Source organism: Acinonyx jubatus, chromosome A1, assembly GCF_027475565.1.
Source record: "Acinonyx jubatus isolate Ajub_Pintada_27869175 chromosome A1, VMU_Ajub_asm_v1.0, whole genome shotgun sequence".
NCBI lineage: Eukaryota > Metazoa > Chordata > Mammalia > Carnivora > Felidae > Acinonyx > Acinonyx jubatus.
In genome coordinates this window covers 115,401,630-115,428,406 of record NC_069380.1, presented here as the reverse complement: position 1 = coordinate 115,428,406, position 26,777 = coordinate 115,401,630, and the positions used below count along the sequence as shown (strand labels likewise).

Below are 26,777 nucleotides of genomic sequence, written 5' to 3'. Positions count from 1 at the left end.
GTTAAGTGTCTGGCTTAGGCTCAGGTCATGATCTCAGAGTTCGTGGGTTCAGACCCCACATCAGGCTCTGTGCTGACAAACTCAGAGCCTTGAACCTGCTTTGGATTCTGTGTCTCCCTCTCTCTCTGCTCCTCCCCTGCTTATGCTCTGTCTCTCTCTCAAAAATAAACATTAAAAAATTGAATTAGCTAATTAAAGTTAAGGGGTGCCTGGTTGGCTCAGTCAACTAAGTGTCCCACTCTTGATGTCAGTTCAGGTCGCGATCCCAGGGTCCTGGGATTGAGCCCCATGTCAGGCTCTGTGCTGAGCGTGGAGCCTGCTAAAGATTCTCACTCTCCCTCTCCCCCGCTTTTGTGCTCTCTCTCTAAAATAAAACAATTAAAATTTTTTAATTTAGAAATATTCAAGGAGGTATACCGAGTGACTTGATACAGAAGTTGGAAGGGAAACATTTTAAACCACTGTAAACCATATAAGTATATTTCATATTCAAAAATAAATGAAGCCTCTAAAGTTAAAAAATTAATCATAAATATCAAATTCATCATAAGTATGTGAAAGCCAACCATTTAGAGAAACCTGAAAAGAATCATTCAGTATACAAATATTACTTAAAAAGGAAGTTAAGGGGTGCCTGGCTCAGTCAGTTAAGCATCCAACTTCGGCTCAGGTCTCGATCTCACAGTCGCCAGTTTGAGCCCCATGTCAGGCTCTGTTCAGACAGTTCAGAGCCTGGAGCCTGCTTCGGATTCTGTGTCTCCCTCTCTCTCTGCCTCCCCCTCCACTCATGCTCTATCTCTCTCAAAAAATAAAATAAACATTAAAAAATAAAAAATTTTAAAAGAAACACTTCACTGTAAAAAAAAATTCACTGTCGTAATAGGAGACTTTGAAAATAAATAACTCCACCAAATATGTCATACAAGTGTCTTCCTACATTTCCTAAAGATTGAAAATTAAAATATTCATTAAAAATTTAATTTTGGAAACACTTTCTATTGTGCAAAGAACACTAGTCCATTAACTCCAACTTTTAAAACCTAAAAAAAGGGGAGGTATGTTACTGAAATAAATCCATTAGTGCAAAGCGATTATATGCAACAAACTAAAATGAATTCTAACCATAACCAATTTTAAGTAAATGAATTAATACCAATTCAGAATTTACATCTAAATGATGAGACAATAATCAAATATAAAACCATAATTTAAAATAAAAAGAAGTTGGAAGGAAATATTAAATATTAAAGACTTAACGAACATTTTTGTGAATAATATTTTTGAGACTCACGATGTCTGCAGAGCCAGGACCTTGAGGTAGGCTGGGGCTGAAGGCCATGAGGTCGGTCTTGGGCGGACCCTCCCCAGAGCACACCCTCTGCCGCCTCTGCTGCGAGTACGACCAGCTCCCCACCGCGCTGGAACACACCAGCGTGGGCTTCCCCCGCCCGCACGCGCCCTCGCTGGGCGGCGCCGAGCACCGCAGCGCCACGTACAGCAGCAGCGTGAGCACCAGCAGGCTGGACACCGCGCAGATGGCGATGATCAGGTACACGTTGACATCCACCAGCGCCGTCTCCGCGCCAGCGGCGCCCGCCAACACCCGCGACGAGGCCTTGGGCGCCTGGCCGCTCTCCACCAGCGACAGCAGCACGGTGGCCGTGGCCGTCAGCGCCGGCTCGCCGTGGTCCCTCACCAGCACCAGCAGGCGCTGGCGCGGCGAGTCCGCCTCGTCCAGGCTGCGCGTCGTGCTGATCTCGCCCGTGTACAGCGCCACGCGGAACGGGCTGCGCGCGCCACCCGCCGCCGGCTGCAGCTCGTACGACAGCCACGCGTTGTAGCCCGAGTCCGCGTCCACCGCGCGCACCTTCGCCACCACGTGGCCCGCGCCCACCGACCGCCACACCAGCTCGCTCACGGCGCCGCCCGCGCCGCCCGCCCCAGGCAGCGGCAGCAGCGCGGGCGCGTTGTCGTTCTCGTCCAGCACGAACACCTGCAGCGTCACGTTGCTGCCCAGCGGGGGCACGCCCGCGTCGCGCGCGCTCACTTGGAACTGCAGCAGCTCCAGCTCCTCGTGGTCCAGCGGCTGCAGCGCGTACACCTTGCCGCTCTCCGCGTGCACCGACACGTAGCTCGACAGCGCACGCTCGCCCACCCGCCGCTCCACCAGCGAGTAGGACACCAGCGCGTTCTCCTGCGCGTCCGCGTCCCGCGCGGACACCGTGAAGATGTGGCAGCCGGGAGGGTTGTTCTCCTTCACGAACACCGTGTACTCGGCCTGCGCGAATGTCGGCGCGTTGTCGTTCACGTCGGCCACTTCCACGGACACGCTGGCCGTGGCCGACAGCGAAGGCGAGCCCCCGTCCCGTGCGGTCACCAGCAGCTCATAGTTCGCCACGCTCTCGCGGTCCAGGGCGCTGTCCAGCACCAGCGAATAGTAATTCTTGAAGGTGGACACCAGCTTGAAGGGGACATGGGGTGACAGGGTGCAGGTCACCTGCCCATTGGGACCTGAGTCGCGATCGGACAGACTGATCAGGGCAATGACGGTCCCCAGTGAAGCGTCTTCTTGAACAGGCAGAGATATGGAAGTTATGACCATCTCTGGGGTATTATCATTCTCATCCAGAAGTTTTACTATAACTTTGCAGTGTCCAGTTAATGGGAATGAACTTCTATCTACAGCATCAATATTAATTTCATATAAATTACAGTCTTCATAATCCAGTTCTCCCTTAACTGTTATTTCCCCACTATTTGAATCGATTATAAATTTAGATCTGACGTTATCAAGAACAAGATTACTAAAAAGGTACACTATTTCCTTATTAATGCCGTCATCTGCATCTGAGGCATTCAGTTTAATAACTAATGTCCCATTCGGTGCATTTTCTAATAATCTTATATTATAAACTGATTTATCAAATTTTGGGGCATTATCATTCGCATCCAATACACTGATCAATAATTGAACTGTACCTGTTAGTTCAGGTTTTCCTCCATCAACTGCAGTCAGTAATAAAAGATGTTCTTGGGTTTCTTCTCTATCTAATGCTTTCTTCAATACTAGCTCTAAAATGTTTGTTTCTTCTTCGTTTGTTTTAACATACAAGTCAAAATATTCATTAGGATTTAATTTGTATTTCAATTCTGCGTTTGCTCCGACATCCATATCAGATGCGCCCTCTAGCGGAAACCGGGAATCTACTATTCTTGACTCTAAAATAAATAATCTTTGTTCCCGACGCAAGAACCGGGGCGGGTTGTCGTTAATGTCCTTCACCTCCACTTCCACATGGAAAACCTGCAGTGGTCTGTCCACGATCACCTCCAGGTGGATGCTGCACTCCGCGTTCCGCCCACACAGCTCCTCCCGGTCGATCCGAGAATTCACAAACAAAATGCCATTCTGCAGATTTACTTCCAGAAGGTCTCTATAACCTTTGGACGACACTCGGAAAAGGCGTGGCACTAGCTCCACCAGCTCGAGCCCCAGGTCCTGGGCGATGCGGCCCACGAAGGTGCCGTGTTTGACCTCCTCCGGGATCGAGTAGTGGACGTGGCCACTCCCTGCCTCCAAGGCTGTAAGAAGCAGAAGCAAGAGCAGCAGGCGCCGGGAACCTGGACTCCTCTGAAAATATACCATCGCAAATTCGTTGCAATTTTCAAATGTCTATTGCACTACCACACGATAGCTTTTGGAAACATAATTTCCAATTTGCTATAATTTTTTATTTGCTCACCTTTTCAGCTTCAGCATCAGAGCAAAAAATGGAGTGGCCTTTTTCCTTTCTGTCTAAGGAAAATAAACTCACTGTATTCCTTTTTCGGGGGAAAAAAAAAAAAAACACCACCACAAAACTTGCGGTTTCCAGCGCCATCATGTGGACGGAAGGGTGAGCTTTTACTTTGTTATGCTTTGTTTCCATTCGTTAAATATTTCCAAATTTCAATGACTCTTAGGAATTCTTTATTTTCCTTCTCTCTAATCAAAATGTATCATTAATGTTACAATAAAGGGTATCAGTTTTCATCAAAATATTGCAAAATCCATTCTACTTTAATCATGCCACACCAATGTTTACTAGAGTAATTTGTATTGGTCTATTCTTTATAGAATTCCTAACTAACTTTAAAAGCTTTAGTTTTTCATTTATTTGCATATTTAAATATATCTTGTGAAATTTCTTGAGTGTTTTCTATTATTTTGATGGGCTGTTTGTAACTACTTCTACATTACTCATGAAACATTTATATTCCTATTTGCAGTATTTAATATTGACTTGTTATTTTCAAAGTAACAAGCTATTTGAATAGCATTCTTGTCTGAGTTCCCTTTTGGAAGTCTGATATTCAAATTGCTAAAAATCCATTTCTTTAATTTCTCTATATATCACCTACTTTTAACTGCTGACTGACTAAAAAAAAAATCATAATTTGGAGATTTGCATTTTCTAGAGGCCAAAATCATAGTATGACTTGGTCAACATCTTGACACCATTTTTTGAATTAGATGCATCTAGGCAGCATTTCTTCAGCTTGCATTCCTGATAAGTCACAGTTGATACAAATTGTGAAAGCACATATCTTTGCTTTTATGCAGCAAATCAAACTACTAATATTGTTTGTGGATACACTACTCCATAAAAAGTGTTGGTTCCGATAAAAATTAAAAGATAGAAATCACATTATTAACTGGACTAACTCTATGTTAATTTCATCTCTTTTTAATCATCCAATTCATCTGCTGCATGATACCACTTGGACTTACTTATAAATATGGTCAGAAGGAAATGTCCCAAAAGAAAATGTCACCAATTTTTCCCACTGAAAAAGTATTTAAACTTCTGCTTGTATATATACTCCCTAGAATTCCATAAATATTAAAAAATATGCCTTACCTATGAAGACATAGGGTCCAGGGGATCAATAATTCTATTATTTGATCCTTGTATATATAAAGCATAAACCCCAAATTTGTTCCTTAGGTTTGGTTTAAGTGATATATGAGACTTGAAGTATTATTTTTGGGTCAAAGTATAAAACAAATGTGGAAAAGTGTAATACAAAAAATAGAAGATAAATAAGAATTTAGTAGAAAATACAAAGTCATTTGAAATACACTTGCTTTCCAGTGTTCAAAGTAGTAAAGATACAGGATAATGTTACTGGATACAGTTCTTATATAATATTTAACAGTACATTTACCATTCCCTTTAGTTTTTCAAAAGTTCTTATTCTCTCTACTAACATGGCTTTTCTCTCAGCCCTCAGATCACCCAAACACTAAAGAAATTTAAATTTTCAAGATTACTTATCTGTTCCTGATAATGATAATTTGAAAACAGTTTAATATACAAAAGTAAAAAACCAAAAAAAATGATAACAAGTATGTTGAAAATATCATGTTAATGTTGATTTACCTTCTATTATAGAACCATGACTGATGTGAAACTCCAAAAATATATTATAAATAGATTTACTTTTGAAAAAAGTAAATGTCAAGTATTTAACAGTCAAACTGACAGTGTGATGTTAACTATGTATGCATGGTAATTTATAGAGTATTTTCAGTATATATTTAAATATTTTGAAAGTATACACAAAGGAAAAAATGGCATCAACAGTATCATATGCTTCTTTTAGTTTGTGATTTTTTTCATAGAGAAATTTCAGGGGAAAACAAGACTCTTGACATCCATCTTCACATCTGTTCAAAAATACTAAGTTTTTGGATTATCGCCTTGCATTTGTCTTTCAATACTCATCTCTTTCGGGTGGTTAAGTTCTCAATAGTTATAGACTCTCTGCTCTTAATTCCATAGACAACACCACAGGTAAAGAAAATTCTTTAGATCTTTTTCCAAACCATTATTTCAATCAAATATTATAGGTTACCTTATTAACTGATCCTTTCATTTGCTAGTTTCTGTAAAAATTTTAGTTATATTTAAACCTTGATACAGAAAGAAAACTCCTTCCTTGACAATGAATTTAGGTTAAGAAAACCAGATAGAGTTTTGAGGTATCTCTACTTAATATAATGGGAAGCATTCAGGAAGATGTTACACTAGAAAATTTAATTTTGCATTGGAGTCTAGATATCATCCATTACCTACAAAACTCCAGAATAGAGGCACCTGGGTGGCTCAGTCAGTTAAGGGTCCGACTTAGGCTCAGGTCATGATCTCACGCTGGTGAATTCAAGCCCTGCATCAGGCTCTGTGCTGACAGCTCAGAGCCGGGGAGCACACTTAGTATTCTGTGTCTTCCTCTCTCTCTGCCCCTCCCCCGCTCATGTTCTGTCCCTCTCTCCTTCAAAAATAAACACTAAAAAATCCTCCAGAATAAAATTTTATTAAGCTATATTTCTCTGCTATTTGTAAAAGTTTACAAAAGTCTACCATACTGCCCAGAAATAACACATGAAGTTGAAGCAGTCTTTTAGAGATTTATAAATAATTTATGCTGCTGCACCAAATTTGACAAAAAATTTAATTACTAAAAATTATTCTAGGGGCACCTGAGTGGTTCAGTCGGTTAAGAGTCTGACTTTGGCTTAGGTCATGATCTCATGGGTTCAAGACATCAAGTTCCATGTTGGCCTCTGCCTTGACAGTGTGGAGTTTTCTTGGGATTCTCTCTTTTCCTCCCTCTCAATCCCTCCCCCACACTCACTCTCACTCTTTCTCTCTCTCTCAAAATAAACATTTAAAAAAAACAAAAACAAAAACAAACCACACCATACATCCACATGTGCCATTATTAAACAGAATAAAATTTAACTTAGAGCTGATATCTATCATGATTACCAATGTCAATAGCTAAAAATAAATCTAGTGAAATATGTAAAGGACCTCTATACAGAAAATTGTGAAATATTAAGAAACATGAAGAATTATTAAGAAATATTAAGATTATTTAGATAAATAGACCATGCTCATGAATTGACTCATTTTTGTAAAGATGTCAACGTGCTTCACATTTCTAAATAGACTTAATGCAATCCAAATAAAAACCTCACCAAATTGTTCTTATGAAATTTATATACAAATTTAGGTGGAAATGGAAGAGGTAACATGGCATTGATGTAAAAAAAAATGTTTTTAAGTCAAAAAAATTAGAACAGGGGCGCCTGGGTGGCTCAGTTGGTTGAGCGACCGACCAGCTCAGGTCATGATCTCACGGTTTGTGAGTTCAAGCCTGACATCGGGCTTTGTGCTGCCAGCTCAGAGCCTGGAGCCTGCTTCTGATTCTGTATCTCCCTCTCTTCTGACCCTCCCCCACTCATGCTCTGTCTCTCTCTGCCTCAGAAATAAATAAACATTAAAAAAATTTTAAAAAAATAGAACAAAAAAGATCATACCCATATAATGGATATTTTATCAAAACGTGGAATTCTTTTTTAAGAAATGGTGCTGTTTCAGTTGAATGTCATTGGGGAAAATTAATCTTGACCCCTATGTCACAAAAGACAAAAAAAATTCAAAAAAGGATGTATATCTTATGTGAACAATGAAACAAAACATACCAAAGAAATTATCTACATGACATAGAATAAAAATGAAAAGATTGATAAATTGAACTTAACTGAAATTTAAAATTTCTATTCACCAAAAGATAAAATAATGAAGAGGAGAAGAATGCAAAAGCAAGAAAGTGTTATATCCAGAATATACGAAATTTTCAAAAAGCAAGCGAAAATGCAACACAATAGAAAAATAGGCAGAGACTCAAACAGCAATTGTATACATAAGATATAAAATGGCCAATAATAATACAAACAGGTGCTCAACCTCATTTATAAATCAGGAAACACAACATGGAAATACTAAACACACCCAGCAAAATAGCAACTACATAGACAATCTGACAATGCCCAATTAGGGAGATGATGTAGAGCAATACACTGTTAGCACAGTGTAAATGGATAAAAAACATTTGGGAAATCTGTTTTGTATATTAAAGATGAATCTATGCAAATATTTTATGTTCTAATTTCAATTCTGTGTACATGGGCACTGAAAATATTTTTTAAGTTAATTTATTTATTTTGAGAGAGAGAAAGCACAAGCAGGTGAGGGGCAGAGAGGACAGAATTCCAAGCAGGCTCCGTGAGGATGCGGGGCTCAAACCCATGAACCGTAAAATCATGACCTGGGCCAAGATCCAGAGTCAGTCGCTCAACTGAGTGAGCCACCCAGACACCCCAAAATTTTGGAATATATTTATGATAGCATTATTTGAAGCAGACATAAAGGAGAAACAATTCAAAATGCTCAACAATGGGAAAATTACTCATAATATAGTCATAAACTACTGGAGAGAAAACAAATTAAATGAACTCCAACTACACACAGCAATATGGATGATTCCAGAGAATGATGAATGATAAATATGAAGAACACACAAACACAGGCACACACATAACACATTTTGTGCAATTATATTTAGATAAAGCACAGGAAACAGGTAAAAACTAGTAACAGTTATAGAGTTAAAACTGGCTACATTTGGGGAGAAATAAGGAAAAGTTATTTTGGAGGTTCATTTAAGTAGCTTTGTTTTTTGAGAGAGAAAAGAGGATGCAAGTGAGTGAGGGGCAGAGAGAGAGAATCCCATGAGGAGGAGAGAGAGAGAGAGAGAGAGAGAGAGAGAGAGAGAGGAACCATGAGATCAGGACCTAAGCAGAAGTCAGATGGTGCCCCAAATTTAAGTAACTTCTTAAGTAGAACAGGAGGCTGTGTCTCCCTCTCTCCCTGTTCCTCCCCCCTCACACTCTGTTTCTCTCTCTCAAAAATAAATAACGCTTAAAAAGAAACATTAAAAAAAAAAATACCAACAGACCGATCCCGGACGGACAGTAACCTTAAGCGCAGGGGGCCAGACAGTAGCAGCATCTGGTCAGAAGCCTGAGTCACAATCCCCGGGAAGGCCTGTGAGCCACACACATCACAAGCGTTGCCAGAGAACTAACAAGAGGCTTGGGTTTGTTCTCTGTGCCAGAGAACAGAAGAAATAAAAGTTTCGCTTTCAAATAATTGATTGAGTTATATTATTATATCTGGGCACTTTTCAATGTATTATAGGCAAATGAAAGGAAAAAGTTCTCTCAAGTGTTGATTACAACTAAAAATAAATAGTGAAGATGGTAAGCACAAAATTTATAACATTAATTATATAAATATGCATTGAATAATGAAGACAACATATTGCCTTGGGGTCCTATAATTCTAAAAGATATTAGCTAAACTGGGTACAAAACAAGTGAAGAAGCATGTCAGAGAAATTTCACTGTAAACATTTTTTAATTAGGAAGAAATTGATAGAATAAAGGAAAGTAAAACTTTAAATAATTCAGGTTAACTAAAAGATATTTAAAACTAACCTTTGAAAGGGAATCTCCAGTTGCTGGCTGCAGATCCTCTCTGTCCCTAGAGTCAGGTACACTGGGACTAAAGGCCATGAGGTCGGTCTTGGGCGGACCCTCCCCAGAGCACACCCTCTGACGCCTCTGCTGCGAGTACGACCAGCTCCCCACCGCGCTGGAACACACCAGCGTGGGCTTCCCCTGCCCGCACGCGCCCTCGCTGGGCGGCGCCGAGCACCGCAGCGCCACATACAGCAGCAGCGTGAGCACCAGCAGGCTGGACACCGCGCAGATGGCGATGATCAGGTACACGTTGACATCCACCAGCGCCGTCTCCGCGCCAGCGGCGCCCGCCAACACCCGCGACGAGGCCTTGGGCGCCTGGCCGCTCTCCACCAGCGACAGCAGCACGGTGGCCGTGGCCGTCAGCGCCGGCTCGCCGTGGTCCCTCACCAGCACCAGCAGGCGCTGGCGCGGCGAGTCCGCCTCGTCCAGGCTGCGCGTCGTGCTGATCTCGCCCGTGTACAGCGCCACGCGGAACGGGCTGCGCGCGCCACCCGCCGCCGGCTGCAGCTCGTACGACAGCCACGCGTTGTAGCCCGAGTCCGCGTCCACCGCGCGCACCTTCGCCACCACGTGGCCCGCGCCCACCGACCGCCACACCAGCTCGCTCACGGCGCCGCCCGCGCCGCCCGCCCCAGGCAGCGGCAGCAGCGCGGGCGCGTTGTCGTTCTCGTCCAGCACGAACACCTGCAGCGTCACGTTGCTGCCCAGCGGGGGCACGCCCGCGTCGCGCGCGCTCACTTGGAACTGCAGCAGCTCCAGCTCCTCGTGGTCCAGCGGCTGCAGCGCGTACACCTTGCCGCTCTCCGCGTGCACCGACACGTAGCTCGACAGCGCACGCTCGCCCACCCGCCGCTCCACCAGCGAGTAGGACACCAGCGCGTTCTCCTGCGCGTCCGCGTCCCGCGCGGACACCGTGAAGATGTGGCAGCCGGGAGGGTTGTTCTCCTTCACGAACACCGTGTACTCGGCCTGCGCGAATGTCGGCGCGTTGTCGTTCACGTCGGCCACTTCCACGGACACGCTGGCCGTGGCCGACAGCGAAGGCGAGCCCCCGTCCCGTGCGGTCACCAGCAGCTCATAGTTCGCCACGCTCTCGCGGTCCAGGGCGCTGTCCAGCACCAGCGAATAGTAATTCTTGAAGGTGGACACCAGCTTGAAGGGGACATGGGGTGACAGGGTGCAGGTCACCTGCCCGTTGGCACCAGAATCGAGGTCATGCACGCTGATCAAGGCGATGACCGTGCCTAGTGGAGCGTCTTCTCTGATTGGGAGTGACAGGGACTTGAATTCCATTACTGGAACATTATCATTGGTGTCCTCGACTTCCACCATAACTGTACAATGGCCAGAGAGTGGGGGCTGTCCTTTATCAATACCCTCTACAAGAATTTCATAGGATTTTCTTTCTTCAAAATCGATATATCCCTTTACCATAATTTCTCCAGTAATTGGATCTATGTGAAACTTGGATTCTACATTTCGTAAAATATCAGTTGAGAATGAATAAATAATGTCTGCATTCGAGCCTTCATCTAAATCTGAGGCGTTTAGTTTCATTACCAACGTTCCATTAGAAACATTTTCTTGTACTTTCACCTCATAGAGTGTTCTGTCAAAAGCTGGGGCGTTGTCATTGGCGTCCAGCACTTTGATGAGTAACTGAACGGTTCCAGTCAGCTCAGGTTTGCCGCCATCAGTGGCTGTGAGCACTAAAAAAATTTCTGGAGCTTCTTCCCTGTCTAAAGATTTCCTTAGTAGTAGTCCGAGACGTTTTACCCGCTCGTCATCGGACGGCTTTTCCAGCGAGAAATATTCATTGGGGCTCAGTGTGTAGGTCAGCATAGCGTTGGCCCGGATATCTGCATCCGATGCGCCCTCTAGTGGAAACCGAGTGTCAATAGGCCTGGATTCCGCCATAAATAGATTCTTTTGTGTTCCGGGGAACACAGGAGGATTGTCATTAATGTCCTTCACCTCCACCTCCACATAGAAAACCTGCAGCGGCCTGTCCACGATCACCTCCAGATGGATGCTGCACTCCAGGTTCTGCCCGCAAAGCTCCTCGCGGTCGATGCGAGAATTCACAAACAAAATGCCATTCTGCAGATTTACCTCCAGAAGGTCCCCCTGGCCTTTAGACGCCACCCGGAACAGGCGTGGCACCAGCTCCGCCAGCTCCAACCCCAAGTCCTGAGCGATGCGTCCCACGAAGGTGCCGTGTTTGGCCTCCTCCGGGACCGAGTAGTGGACCTGGCCACTCCCCGCCCTCCAGGCTGCGAGGAATAGAAGTGAGAGCAGCAGACGCTTGGATTCCTGGCCGCTTGCCCAGGAAAACTCCATCTCGAGCCCGCAGTGCTTTGTTTTCATTAAAGGATCTCGTTTCAAAATCAAGAAATATCTTCTAACCGTTCAGTCTATGCCGATGTATCCTCCATTTCTATCTGAATGGTGGATGCAGCTTCTTTATAACAGAAGGGATATTCTTTTTCTCTAGCAGATCAATTTTATGGTACAGAGCGACATCATGTGGCTCCAAACCGTAAGTAATAAATTCTGATACTGCTCAGCCTTACTCTTTTGCCATTCCGCGTACTTTAATGCTGTTGGAGAATAGCAACACATTTTGTGCTACTAAGTTACACGTTTGGTACCTCTGATTGAATGTGACCCTTAGTTTCACCACAGGGGCAACTTTTACTTCAGTGGAAATCCTTTTTTCATACAGGTTTTAACTATTTATAGAGACCCAACTGGAGTTAATACACATTTTGCAAACTGAATTGTTAAGTGTTGATTAGGAAAATTCTTGACTGATTATATGTGTTCCTGAAAATGGGGGGAAATAGTTATTAATTATGACACACTTTTGATCTTTGTATTTCATATTTCTGGTGTTGAAGACTTCAAAGAACCCTCTGAACTAGGAAACCTCCAATGCCAAGAATAAGTCTTTGAAAGGGACTTTTTAAAATGTCTGAAAAAGGAAGCAGAAATTACCAGCACTTAACTGAAAGTCTTCATTAATTCACCTCAGGGCTGAAGGTGCAAAGAGCTTTAAGAAGGAACTACGATGTTGTAATATATAATTAGTGTGGGAAAGTATTCCAAATAATTTTATTAACAAATACACTCACCTCCAACAATCAAGATTGGTATTCTCAATTTGTCTCTTATGATTTATAAATACTTGCCTGTTCTCCAGTGTCTAGTGTACATACATTTCTATTTTCTTGTACTGTGCTCATGTATTTTAGTCCTAGTGGACAACTTCCGGCTTCCAACAATATTTTTCACCAAATAAACATAATCATTCATCCTCATAAGTACGATCCATCTTTTCCAAATGCCTCATACAGCAATTTCCCCCATTTTATACCATTAAAAATTTTCTTGACCAATGAAATGAAGACTTTCATGATTAAACCAATTGAGCAGGTAATTTTACTCTCTTTTATATACTATAGCATACAGACTGAATCACTTGGGCCATTTATTACATTAATTTATCCTTTTTAGGCATTTGGGTATGTATGTCTAATGACAGGAGTGTCATGTAATAAGTACAAAGATCCAAATAGCTGGAGCCTTCTTTTATAAAATACAAATTTTTAAAGAGAATAGTTGTATCTTATTAGTTTAAGAGCTCAGAATACATACCAGGTATTTCCTGAATATTTACCTAATAGAATGGTTTGGTTCTCTTCAATTGCCTAATAAAATGCATTAAGTTAAGGTGGTCACAAAGCTAGTTAGGCAAATATGATGTCTCAGCAGCAGCCTCTATTATTTTCCAGAGATACAAAAATATTTTCCTTATATGATGCCCTAATTAAGATATATTTCAATTTGCATAGTGAAAACCTGGATTTTAGCTTAGTTTCATTTGGCTTTTTGGCAGTCATGATCTTAGAGACATCTGAGTTTTAATAGCCAATGAAGAATTCTCAATAACTAGAGCACAATACATTTTCCTAACATAAGGAAACTTAACATAAAAGGACATAATTCTTTTCTTTTTTAATGATAATTATTTTCAAGCTTTCTTTGCCTATTATATTCACAAACCTCTTTCCCTCATGGTTGTCTAGAACAAAATATCAATCTACTGAAAATGGCTTTTGGCTTTAGGCTTCCATTCTATGAAGAGCCACACTCACACAAAAATATCCTTTTCTGAATTAAAACACCAATTAGCATTGTTCCTCTGTCTGAGGACCCAAACTGTAGTCTTGCAAAAAATGATCACACATGTCAAACACACTGGAAGACAATGGAAAAGACTCCCTGTCCATTTACTTTATTTTGAAAATAATTAAATGCATAGATGAGGAGTACAAAAGAATATAAAGGATATTTATGTGAGAACGATTAGTATTAATCTGGTAGAGCAGCAATATATTTCTAAAGAGAAAAACTCAAAAGTCTTTAAAATGTCTTATTAACTGAGAATCTTGTTAGTCAAGAATTTGAAGAGGACAGCTCGATTTGAAGACTGACGTTCCACATCCTGGGAGACAAAAACTTTGCATGACCCTATAATTACAATAGGATGAAAATAAGGCCTAATGAAATAACATGTGAATTCAGGTTGGACATGTTGTGGTGAACATTTGATGGACAGGAGTCAACAAAGGATAGTGAGAGAAATTGAAATGAAAATGGGAAAAAAAGGATTATCTTTCTATTGTATATGTTAGCTTCAGCCCACAATGTCACTGAGTATTAACTAGGTTTTGATAAGGATGCTCATACAGGAAGTAGTAAGTTGTAGTTATAACTCAGGTGGATATATTCTATATAATTATATACACTGGAACCCATCACCTTCCACAAGCAAGGTTAGTATTTTCATTTTGTCTTTCATGGTTTAGAAATAATTGCTTGTTTTCTAATCTCTAATATGGCTAAGGTTCAGTTTCCAGTGGCAAGGAAACTTGAATGGAAGTCCATCTATTTGGAGAAATGATCAAATGCTAAATAGAGAAATGACTACAAAATAATTTCATTTTGTTTAATTTGGTTGCAGTTATTTGGAGGGTTTACATACTATATAACACACCTTAATAGGTTAGTATTCAGAGGAAGGTCACAAGTAATAACATTGACTTACTGGAGTTTTTGGACATTAGCATCCTTACTACTAAGTGTTTGCAAAATAGGTTAATGATTAATAAGTTTTGCTAGTAGAATAGTTTTAAAATTAGATAGAAAGTAGCATTCTCAACAAAGTTTTCTGACAGAAAACAATTTAAAAAAATTTTTAAGTGTTTATTTATTTTAGAGAGAGACAGAGCACACAAGCAGGGGAGGAGCAGCGAGAGACAAGGAGACACAGAATCCAAAGTAGGCTCTAGGCTCTGAGCTGTCAGTACAAAGCCCGATGCAGGGCTTGAACCCACAAACCATGAGATCATGACCTGAGCCAAAGTCAGATGCCCAACCAACTGAGCCACCCAGGAGCCTCATCTGATGGAAAACAATTCTTAACAAAATTAATAATATACTTTCAAAACCAATGTTTTCTAAACGAAGATACACTGAAGGAAGTATAAAAGTTCACTTACTATTGATTTTTTCAATGCTTACTAATTAAAGTAGTGAGAAACTGAAGATGAACAAAGATACAATTCTAATTTTTTTTACATTTATTTTTTAGAGACAGAGAGAGACAGATCACAAGCGGGGGAGGGGCAGAGAGAGAAAGAAACACAGAATCCGAAGCAGGCTCCAGGCTCTGAGCTGTCAGCACAGACCCCATGTGGGGCTCGAACTCACAAACCGCGAGATCAGGACCTGAGCCGAAGACGGACACTAACCGACTGAGCCACCCAGGTGCTCCTAAAGATACAATTCTAAACCAATAAAATTATTATTCTGGTGTGTGTGTGGTTTTCTTTACCCAATTGAGAAACTAGCCACAATACAACGTATTACCAAATGTGAGCACAAGGACTAAAATGAATCATGTTCAAGTAAAAACAAGGAACTAAGACTTCAGACAAATGAATAAATGAGTAAAAGAGGCTTCATACAGACAACAGGCTTAGTAAACTAATATTTGAAACTAAGGATATATTAACCAAAAGAAGTGGTGAGCATTTATGGTGAACTCATAAAATGAACCAGTGACATTTGGACTAACATCTAGTAGGAATTCCAAAAAAAAAAAAGTGGCAAAAGCTATTGAAGCATTGTGCAAGGATTAGTAAAACACAATTGGAGTCAAATATTCTAAACAATACAATTCACCCAAGAAAATATATTTGGTTTCTATCTTTAGCAATAAAAGAATCCTACTACTGCACCTATTAACAACAACAACAACAACAACACTACAAGTTTGGCTCTCAGTACTTATTGCTAATTCAGTTCAAAACATTTGTCACAAGGAGTTCAAATATTTTAACCACAAAACCCTGGAAAACTCTAACACCAAAAACATAAGTTTCCAAAAGAACAGAAATATTGAAGAATAAAAAACGATTTTTGAAAGGATTTAAAAATCTGTACTCACTTTGGCAGAAAGATCAACATCCACATCCAGCTGTTCTTCTCTATTCCCGCCAATGGGACCGGGTGGAAGGCTGGGGCTGAAGGCCATGAGGTCGGTCTTGGGCGGACCCTCCCCAGAGCACACCCTCTGACGCCTCTGCTGCGAGTACGACCAGCTCCCCACCGCGCTGGAACACACCAGCGTGGGCTTCCCCTGCCCGCACGCGCCCTCGCTGGGCGGCGCCGAGCACCGCAGCGCCACGTACAGCAGCAGCGTGAGCACCAGCAGGCTGGACACCGCGCAGATGGCGATGATCAGGTACACGTTGACATCCACCAGCGCCGTCTCCGCGCCAGCGGCGCCCGCCAACACCCGCGACGAGGCCTTGGGCGCCTGGCCGCTCTCCACCAGCGACAGCAGCACGGTGGCCGTGGCCGTCAGCGCCGGCTCGCCGTGGTCCCTCACCAGCACCAGCAGGCGCTGGCGCGGCGAGTCCGCCTCGTCCAGGCTGCGCGTCGTGCTGATCTCGCCCGTGTACAGCGCCACGCGGAACGGGCTGCGCGCGCCACCCGCCGCCGGCTGCAGCTCGTACGACAGCCACGCGTTGTAGCCCGAGTCCGCGTCCACCGCGCGCACCTTCGCCACCACGTGGCCCGCGCCCACCGACCGCCACACCAGCTCGCTCACGGCGCCGCCCGCGCCGCCCGCCCCAGGCAGCGGCAGCAGCGCGGGCGCGTTGTCGTTCTCGTCCAGCACGAACACCTGCAGCGTCACGTTGCTGCCCAGCGGGGGCACGCCCGCGTCGTGCGCGCTCACTTGGAACTGCAGCAGCTCCAGCTCCTCGTGGTCCAGCGGCTGCAGCGCGTACACCTTGCCGCTCTCCGCGTGCACCGACACGTAGCTCGACAGCGCACGCTCGCCCACCCGCCGCTCCACCAGCGAGTAGGACACCAGCGCGTTCTCCTGCGCGTCCGCGTCCCGCGCGGACACCGTGAAGATGTGGCAGCCGGGAGGGTTGTTCTCCTTCACGAACACCGTGTACTCGGCCTGCGCGAATGCCGGCGCGTTGTCGTTCACGTCGGCCACTTCCACGGACACGCTGGCCGTGGCCGACAGCGAAGGCGAGCCCCCGTCCCGTGCGGTCACCAGCAGCTCATAGTTCGCCACGCTCTCGCGGTCCAGGGCGCTGTCCAGCACCAGCGAATAGTAATTCTTGAAGGTGGACACCAGCTTGAAGGGGATGTGAGGCGTCAGAGAGCAGGTCACCTGCCCGTTGACTCCGGAGTCACGGTCGGACACGCTGATCAAGGCGATGACCGTGCCCAGGGGAGCGTCTTCTAATACAGGTAATGACAGTGATTTGATAACCAACTCAGGTACATTATCATTGGTGTCCAAAATTTCCACCAGAACCGTGCAGTGACCTGCCATTGGGGGATTTCCTTTATCTGTCGCTTCTACCTGGATTTCATATAACTTAGTTTCCTCGAAATCTATGTTACCCTTTACAGTGATGTATCCATTAACTGGGTCTAAGTGGAATTTCGACAAAGCATCTGATGACATGTCTGTATTGAAAGAATATACAATGTCCTTATTTACTCCTTCATCCAAATCAGAGGCGTTAACAGTCACTGCTAGGGTACCGTTTGGAGCATTTTCGAATAAACTCACTTTGTAGACAGTTCTCTCAAACTCTGGGGCGTTGTCGTTTACATCTAGAATGGTGATCTTCAGTTGAGTAGTGCCAGTGAGCCCTGGTTTCCCACCATCAACTGCCGTTATTACTAGGTGATGTTCAGGAATGTCCTCTCGATTTAAAAGTTTTTTCAACACGAGTCCAAGAGTTTTAATATCCTCATCATTTCTTTTAATATCCAAGGTAAAATAATCATTAGAGTTAAGACTGTAGGTCAACAAAGAATTCGCTCCAATATCTGCATCTGATGCTCCCTCTAGCGGAATCCGAGAACCAGGCGGTCGGGATTCAGAAATAAACAATTTTTTTACTGCCATTGGAAAAACCGGCTGGTTGTCGTTAATGTCCTTCACCTCCACCTCCACATGGAAAACCTGCAGCGGCCTGTCCACGATCACCTCCAGATGGATGCTGCACTCCAGGTTCCGCCCGCAAAGCTCCTCGCGGTCAATGCGAGAATTCACAAACAAAATGCCATTCTGCAGATTTACCTCCAGAAGGTCCCCATGGCTTTTGGACGCCACCCGGAACAGGCGTGGCACCAGCTCCACCAGCTCCAGCCCCAAGTCCTGGGCGATCCGCCCCACGAAGGTGCCGTGTTTGGCCTCCTCCGGGACTGAGTAGTGAACCTGGCCGCTCCCAGCCTCCCAGACTGTGAGGAGCAGAAGCGAAAGCAGTAGTTGCCGGGCTCCTGAACCTTCTTCTCTCCATGAAAACATCACTGCAAGCCTTTTCCAAATATTGGGTCACTCTTGCATCGATCCAAACTTTAAAAAATAATTTGGGTTCCTCGGTTTTTCTTAAATAATCTTACCATGCCCGTATTTCACAGAGGATGGGGAAAAGCAGCAACTGAGTATGTAATGCATGATGTATTTCTTTTGTGGTGAAACACCTTGTGGTGGACAGCGACATCATGTGGCTAAACGTGTAAGTATTAAATAAATTTACTACTTGGGTCTGAACTTTCCCCAAATTTCTATTTTCGTTGTAATATCCTCCGAGCACTTTTCAAATTCTTTATATTAAAAAAATATATATCCTTATAGCTTTTATACTAATTCATCACTTCCAAATATTCCAATCCATGACATAAAGTTAAAAAGAATAGAATAGTGATTAATGCTATAACAGTAGTGGACATCTATTGGAAATATTCCCCATGTGACAAGCATGGGGTTATAATAGGGTTATCCCATTATATTCTCACAACAACCTTCCAAGCTAGGTATCAATACAATTCACTTTTTACCAACAAGGAAGTGAAAACAGATATCAGTTAAGTAACTTAAAAGTGATATTAATTGTTGATGTTTGGGTGGGATCTCAATGTGAGTCTAAACTCGTAACTTTTATCACTTGGCCTGGAAGTCTACATTTTATAGCAAAACCAGGCCTTTGATATTCATGACCACCAAAACATCGAGGCATTGAAAGTATGTGTATATACATATCCATCTATCCATACATATTTACTTCTATGTTATGATGGCAATTGTTAATTTACATTATTTATTTATTTATTTATGGAATGTTTATAACACACTCTTGTGTGCTTTATCCAGTAATTATACCCTTGTTGTCTGTCTTAACTGTTATTTATAAAAGATGCCAGAAGTCAGTTTTTTACAGTGCAGTTCTTTTGTAAATTTGTTTTTTACAAATGAAAATACTGTGTGATTTAGATATTTGCTACATTCATGTCATACCAAGTAAGAGTATATGTGTTTTTTTAAATTTCCACACCACTTATACATTTCAATTTACCTGTATATCCGAAAATGATTGCAATATGAGATCATTGTGTTTTTAATGATCTCTGCTCTAGATGAATTTCTGGATTCCAGTTTTTTAAAAAGTTGTGACTTGAAAGTTTTGGTGACTTAACTAATAAATAGAGAGAGAAAAGTAACTTTGGAACATAATTCACCATTCAACGTATGTAAGATGAGACAATATAATATTCTAAAAATTTCTAAGAATTCAGCAAGAGGCATGAGTTCTTTGGGTACTTGCAAGTTGAGCAGAGAAAATTCATGGGCAGAGGTTGACTTTAGAGAGGTAAAAGCATGTCAAAATCTTTGCTTATAGTCAGAGCCTCTTGAAATAAAATCAAACACATGATTTAAGTATTAGGGGAAAAGTTTTCATACCAGCTTTTTTCCCCCATGTACTCACTGAACGCAAGCCAGGATTGCAACCTAACTCGTATTTTATCATTCACATTCAGAATAGAATAAATTATCAATTAATGTTTGGTTTTTTTCCAACATATGAAGTTTATTGTCAAATTGGTTTCCATACAACACCCAGTGCTCATCCCAAAAGGTGCCCTCCTCAATACCCATCAGCCACCCTCTCCTCCCTCCCACCCCCCATCAACCCTCAGTTTGTTCTGTTTTTAAGAGTCTCTTATGCTTTGGCTCTCTTCCACTCTAACCTCTTTTTTTTTTCCTTCCCCTCCCCCATGGGTTTCTGTTAAGTTTCTCAGGATCCACATAAGAGTGAAACCATATGGTATCTGTCTTTCTCTGTATGGCTTATTTCACTTAGCGTAACACTCTCCATTTCCATCCACATTGCTACAAAGGGCCATATTTCATTCTTTCTCATTGCCACGTAGTATTCCATTGTGTATATAAGCCACAATTTCTTTATCCATTCATCAGTTGATGGACATTTAGGCTCTTTCCATAATTTGGCTATTGTTGAGAGTGCTGCTATAAACATTGGGGTACAAGGGCCCCTATGCATCAGTACTCCTGTATCCCTTGGGTAAATTCCTAGCAGTGCTATTGCTGGGTGATAGGGTAGGTTCAATTAATGTTTTAATGGATAAAAGATTATTTTAAACTATCTCAAGTAACTAAACAAGTAAGCTACATTAATGATATGTGTTAATATCAAACTTACATAATTTCTAATTGATTCTACTGTACTAGTTCACAAAGAACATTTCACGTGTTCAAGAACTAGTTCACGAAACATTTAAGAATTATTTTGGAAAAGCATGGATCTAGGAAATAATTATAGGCATCTATATGTCAAGTGTTTTGAAGAATCTTGAAAGGCAGTAGTTTTAAAAAGATACAGAATTAAAATTTTAAAACATATTAATGGAATACCTCTGACAGCTTATAATACTATATATTTCATGACATTTAAGAGTATACTAATTGCAAAGTAGAATGCCACAGGGAATTAATGACAGAGTATAATGATTACAGGCAATGAAGGTAATACTAAAGGAACTATGAGTCTAGAAGATTGAGCTGATGTGTGGATAAAGTATCAGTGAATAATATCTACTCTCACTTAGACATCTCCTTAGGCAATTTAATTTAAAAATGTAAATAAGGAATAAAAAATTAGTAAGAAAAAAATTAAAATTAAAAAATAACCAATAACAATTTGTACAGTGATAGACTGTGATTCCCTCTTAGTGATAAACTGAGTTCTGGGTATACCTGGATATAGTTTTCAAAGCTTACCATTTGTCTGTAGTACAAAGGTAGGGGCCAGACTTCTAGTAGGACAGATTCCACCTGACCAGTCATACTCTGCACACAAGTCCCAAGAAAGTAGTGAGTAGATATGAGACTCTAGGTAGGATGACTCCTCCCAAAAAAGGAGTTCCTCCTTATTTGCTCAAACCATTTCTTTTTCTCCGTAAAGCCTCAGATAAACATTTCTGATTCTCAGGAAATATACACTCCCTAAATTTTGAGGCGTATCAACTCTTAGCAGCTAAGAAGTTTACTGTAGAAACAGACTGTCCTTAAAAGATTTCCCCACCTAACTTTTCAATTCCTTTAAAAGCAGATCTCAGATGAAAATGAACAGCTGGCCTGTTAAATGGATAAGACCCAGATCACTTAGTGGAAGTTATTTCTACAATTCACCAATATCCACGTACATATGGGGGGAAAAACAGCATATAGCTAAAAAACAAATAGAAGACAGTTTTAGACAGTTATTTCACCCCAACACATCTTCTTTTGAAGTGTTTAAATTCTTTTCCAAGTGTAACATTTACTTTTCAAGTTTATGTTTTAACTACCCAACACAGGAATTTCCAATTAAAATGTAGTCTTTCAATATCAGTCTTTACTTTTTGGGAAAACTCCAACTTCATTAGTTATAGGGATGCTGCCAGGAGAAAGTGAGTGAGCTCACAGTTGTGGAAAATGTTATCATGGGCACAGTTTGGTGCCAGAGGCGGGTGGTCAGCCTCTGCACAGTGGGAGGCCTGTACACATTAGCCTGGTGATAGTGATACTGGGAAGGATGACTGAGCAACCCAGTAACATAACACCTGAGTTAAGGTACTCTCCACTTTTATGTAAAAAAAACTCCCACTACCTGGCCACCCACAATGTGATTTCGTAAATGTTAAGATATTTTTATAGTGTTAAGATATTTTAACAAAATTGAAAGGGGGTTCTTTCCTCAGGGAACTTTCTATTGTACCTTAAAACTCTAAAGATTTTGCAAGTGTGAAATCTTTATTCCAAATCACAAGCTATGTGACCCCTGAAAGAAATATGTATCATGAGCAATTATTCCCAAGTGATGTCATGTGTTGTAATGATCTATGATAGGTATTTTTGAAAACTTTTTTTAATGTTTATTTATTTCTGAGAGAGACAGAGAGATCATGAGCAGGGGAAGGGCTGAGAGAGAGGGAGGCAGGTTCCAGGCTCCATTAGCATAGAGCCCAACGTGGGGCTCAAACCCACCAATCACAAGATCATGATCTGAGCCAAAGTCAGACCCTTAACTGACAGAGCCACCCAGGCCCCTGATAGGTATTTTTGCAGGTCCTGGCAATAAAAGATCCATTCAGGCTGCTTTCAAGTACAAGGAAATGAAAACCTTATTTATTACCTGTTGCATAAACAGATAAAGACAAGTGAATTCTTGATTGAAAGAATAATTTAGAAAACATCCAGATATACATATAGCCCTATTCCAATATATTCTGACAGAATGGATAGATGATGTAAATAGGAAATATGCATTATATATTCATACTCTTTAAATTTTTTCCAGTTATGAACTTTTTTAATTTTGAGAAAAAAATTACTTACAGGTAATAAGTTTTCAAATTTAGCTTAAGTGTTTTTCAATCCTTCAAGGTCCTATTATTCATGAACAGATTTAATTATGAAAAAAACAAAATGTGAAAATAAGGAAATCATTTAAATTAAATTGTTCTCAGTGCAAGATGCATCTCTATTTCATACCATATAATGCACAATCGGATAGTGATTAAAAATAAGCAAATATGAATCAAAATAGAATCATTAACAAAGGAAATAGAACAATTCTAGAATCGATGGAAAAGACTTACCTTTCCTAAGTGTTCTGACTCTGAGGGTTGTTGTCTTTCATCTGCGGAGCCTAGAACTTGAGGTAGGCTAGGGCTGAAAGCCATGAGGTCGGTCTTGGGCGGACCCTCCCCAGAGCACACCCTCTGCCGCCTCTGCTGCGAGTACGACCAGCTCCCCACCGCGCTGGAACACACCAGCGTGGGCTTCCCCGGCCCGCACGCGCCCTCGCTGGGCGGCGCCGAGCACCGCAGCGCCACGTACAGCAGCAGCGTGAGCACCAGCAGGCTGGACACCGCGCAGATGGCGATGATCAGGTACACGTTGACATCCACCAGCGCCGTCTCCGCGCCAGCGGCGCCCGCCAACACCCGCGACGAGGCCTTGGGCGCCTGGCCGCTCTCCACCAGCGACAGCAGCACGGTGGCCGTGGCCGTCAGCGCCGGCTCGCCGTGGTCCCTCACCAGCACCAGCAGGCGCTGGCGCGGCGAGTCCGCCTCGTCCAGGCTGCGCGTCGTGCTGATCTCGCCCGTGTACAGCGCCACGCGGAACGGGCTGCGCGCGCCACCCGCCGCCGGCTGCAGCTCGTACGACAGCCACGCGTTGTAGCCCGAGTCCGCGTCCACCGCGCGCACCTTCGCCACCACGTGGCCCGCGCCCACCGACCGCCACACCAGCTCGCTCACGGCGCCGCCCGCGCCGCCCGCCCCAGGCAGCGGCAGCAGCGCGGGCGCGTTGTCGTTCTCGTCCAGCACGAACACCTGCAGCGTCACGTTGCTGCCCAGCGGGGGCACGCCCGCGTCGCGCGCGCTCACTTGGAACTGCAGCAGCTCCAGCTCCTCGTGGTCCAGCGGCTGCAGCGCGTACACCTTGCCGCTCTCCGCGTGCACCGACACGTAGCTCGACAGCGCACGCTCGCCCACCCGCCGCTCCACCAGCGAGTAGGACACCAGCGCGTTCTCCTGCGCGTCCGCGTCCCACGCGGACACCGTGAAGATGTGGCAGCCGGGAGGGTTGTTCTCCTTCACGAACACCGTGTACTCGGCCTGCGCGAATGTCGGCGCGTTGTCGTTCACGTCGGCCACTTCCACGGACACGCTGGCCGTGGCCGACAGCGAAGGCGAGCCCCCGTCCCGGGCGGTCACCAGCAGCTCATAGTTCGCCACGCTCTCGCGGTCCAGGGCGCTGTCCAGCACCAGCGAATAGTAATTCTTGAAGGTGGACACCAGCTTGAAGGGGATGTGAGGCGTCAGAGAGCAGGTCACCTGCCCGTTGACACCGGAGTCGCGGTCGGACACGGAAACAAAAGCAATGACGGTGCTGAGTGGAGTGTCCTCTCTGACCGGCAAAGACAGAGATGTGACTGCCAGTTGTGGAGCATTATCATTTACATCTAGCACTTTCACTAAAACCTTGCAGTGATTTGACATTGGAGGACTTCCTTTATCAACTGCTTTTACATGAATTTCATAAGATTTTGTTTCTTCATAATCCAGTCTACCAATTAGCCTAATTTCTCCTGAGCTGGAATCAATTTTGAAGTTTTTTTGAATGTTTAGGGGAACATCACTGCCAAAGGAAAAGACAATTTCGCCATTTACACCTTCATCGGCATCAGAGGCGTTTAATGTAGTCACTAATGTTCCATTTGCTGTAGTCTCTAATAAATGGATTCTATACACAGCCTGGGCAAACAATGGGGCATTATCATTAACGTCCAGCACTGTGATCAGCAGCTGAACTGTACCTTCCAGCTCTGGTTTGCCCCCATCAGTGGCGGTCAATAATAAACGAAGTTCTGGTGTTTCTTCTCTATCCAAAGATTTCCTCAATTCAAGTGAAAGTGACTTACTCAGTTCATCACTTGCCTGTACATCCAAAGAGAAATAATCACTGGGGCTGAGGGTGTAAGTTATTAGAGCATTGGTCCCAATGTCCGCATCAGCAGCACCCTCTATCGGGAAACGTGAATCCACCAGTCTAGACTCAGGAATAAATAACCTTTGTTCTCTCCCTCTGAAAACCGGTGGGTTATCGTTAATGTCCTTCACCTCCACCTCCACATGGAAAATCTGCAGCGGCCTGTCCACAATTACCTCCAGGTGGATGCTGCACTCCAGATTCAGCCCGCAAAGCTCCTCGCGGTCGATGCGAGAATTCACAAACAAAATGCCATTCTGCAGATTTACTTCCAGAAGGTCCCCACGGCCTTCGGACACCACCCGGAACAGGCGTGGCACCAGCTCTGCCAGCTCCAGCCCCAGGTCTTGCGCGATGCGTCCTACGAAGGTGCCGTGTTTGGCCTCCTCCGGGACCGAGTAGTGGACCTGACCACTCCCAGTCTTCCAGGCTGCAAAGAGCAAAACGAAGAGCAGCAGACGCTGGGCTCCCTTGCCTCCTTGCCTAGGAAACAGCATCGCAAAACCCCTACACCTTTGGTACCGCTCTCACTTAAAAATCATGCTTTCTTTACTTTATATCTTGAATAATATGTCTCCTGTTTTTGTCTTCTCTCAGGCTGTAACAAAATGGAGCTTCCTCCCTTAGTTTTTGGTGATCTATACATTAACATTGACAAGACTTTGTGGTATACAGCGACATCATGTGGCTAATGCTGTAGATTGTAGATTCTTCATTGATTTCCAAAATAGGCTATATATTCATTTGCAATTTATTCAATACAATCACTTTCAATTATGTCTTTTAAAGACTGTACACTCTCTCTTAAGAGTATGTAATTCAATACTGTCATTTAGCAGTGGTCACAAATATATTACAATTAGATTTTGGGAAAATCGAAATATGCACCAATAACCTTACATCTTTTCATTTAAAACAATTAATCAGCTCATGTTTTTATTATTAAATATTTGTAACTGAATACCGGAGCTTTAAAATAAAACACTTTGGCCACTAAAGTTCACCTTATTCTAGGATATTGTGCGTGTTAATTTTTAAAATAATATTACCAGGAACTTACTTATGATATTTTTAGAAATTTTTCTGAAATACATTTAAAATTCTTTCAGTGTTTATGAACAGAGACATCACTTTTTGATACTTGAAATCTTAGAATATTGAAATTTGGGACATTTTCCTTTGTTCTTGTTATATAACATCTAAGTGCTGAACTAATAACTTTCGCCTCTAAAAGTCATTATTCCAAATTAAGGTAGTGTCCCTTGGATCTTTATTCCTATGTCAAATTTTCAGCTGCACATTTTTTTCTTATTAAGTCATTGTCATATGTCAATAAGAATAAAATTAACATTGAATCAATATCAAGTACACATATCTGAGAATACTATAATAATCTGTAGTCAAATTTTTAAATGTAAATCTAAAGTGAAGATTAGGTTTTCAGAAAAAAACTATTTGAGAAAAACCTATTAAACTTCTCTTTCAACTTTAGTGCAATTTATAATCAGAACCCCATACTTACATCAAAATTTGACTAATAAATGTGATCTGAATAAACTATCCCAAGTTACTTTAAAAAGGATGGCCTTAACATTTTTACTTCAAGTACCATGGATATTTAAGGATATTAATATAAATCAGGATTCATATAAGTTCCTAATCAGAAAGCCTAAGTCACTGTTTACTTGATAATTAAAATGTAGATGAAACATGATGTTATTAAAAAAAAAACAGATTATAATTTTAATAGCAATTCCAATATAGTAATTGCCTCATTACAAAGGTACAGGAATATAAGATACATCAGTACCCTCTTATTCTTGAAATGAGGCAAATTCAGAACTTGATACTTTTTTAAATGCTAATAGATTTAGACAATACTGTCAATATTTTAATGTA

General features: G+C 42.6%; 1 protein-coding gene across 3 annotated transcripts in view; it reads right to left on the bottom strand.

Moving 5' to 3' along the window:
- LOC106968330 (protocadherin alpha-C2) overlaps nt 1-26,535 on the bottom strand; it is a 195,817-nt gene extending 169,282 nt beyond the window's left edge. The window contains exon 1 of one of the 3 annotated variants that reach the window (XM_053222096.1): nt 22,982-26,535. In XM_053222096.1, the coding sequence (XP_053078071.1) occupies nt 22,982-25,375 (2,394 nt within the window). In that variant the 5' untranslated portion in view covers nt 25,376-26,535. Of the gene's footprint in view, nt 1-1,291; nt 6,977-15,950; nt 19,124-22,981 lie in introns of those variants that run through there. The other 2 variants (XM_053222086.1, XM_053222108.1) reach the window with 2 other exon arrangements.
- Between the last annotated feature and the right edge of the window lie 242 nt (nt 26,536-26,777).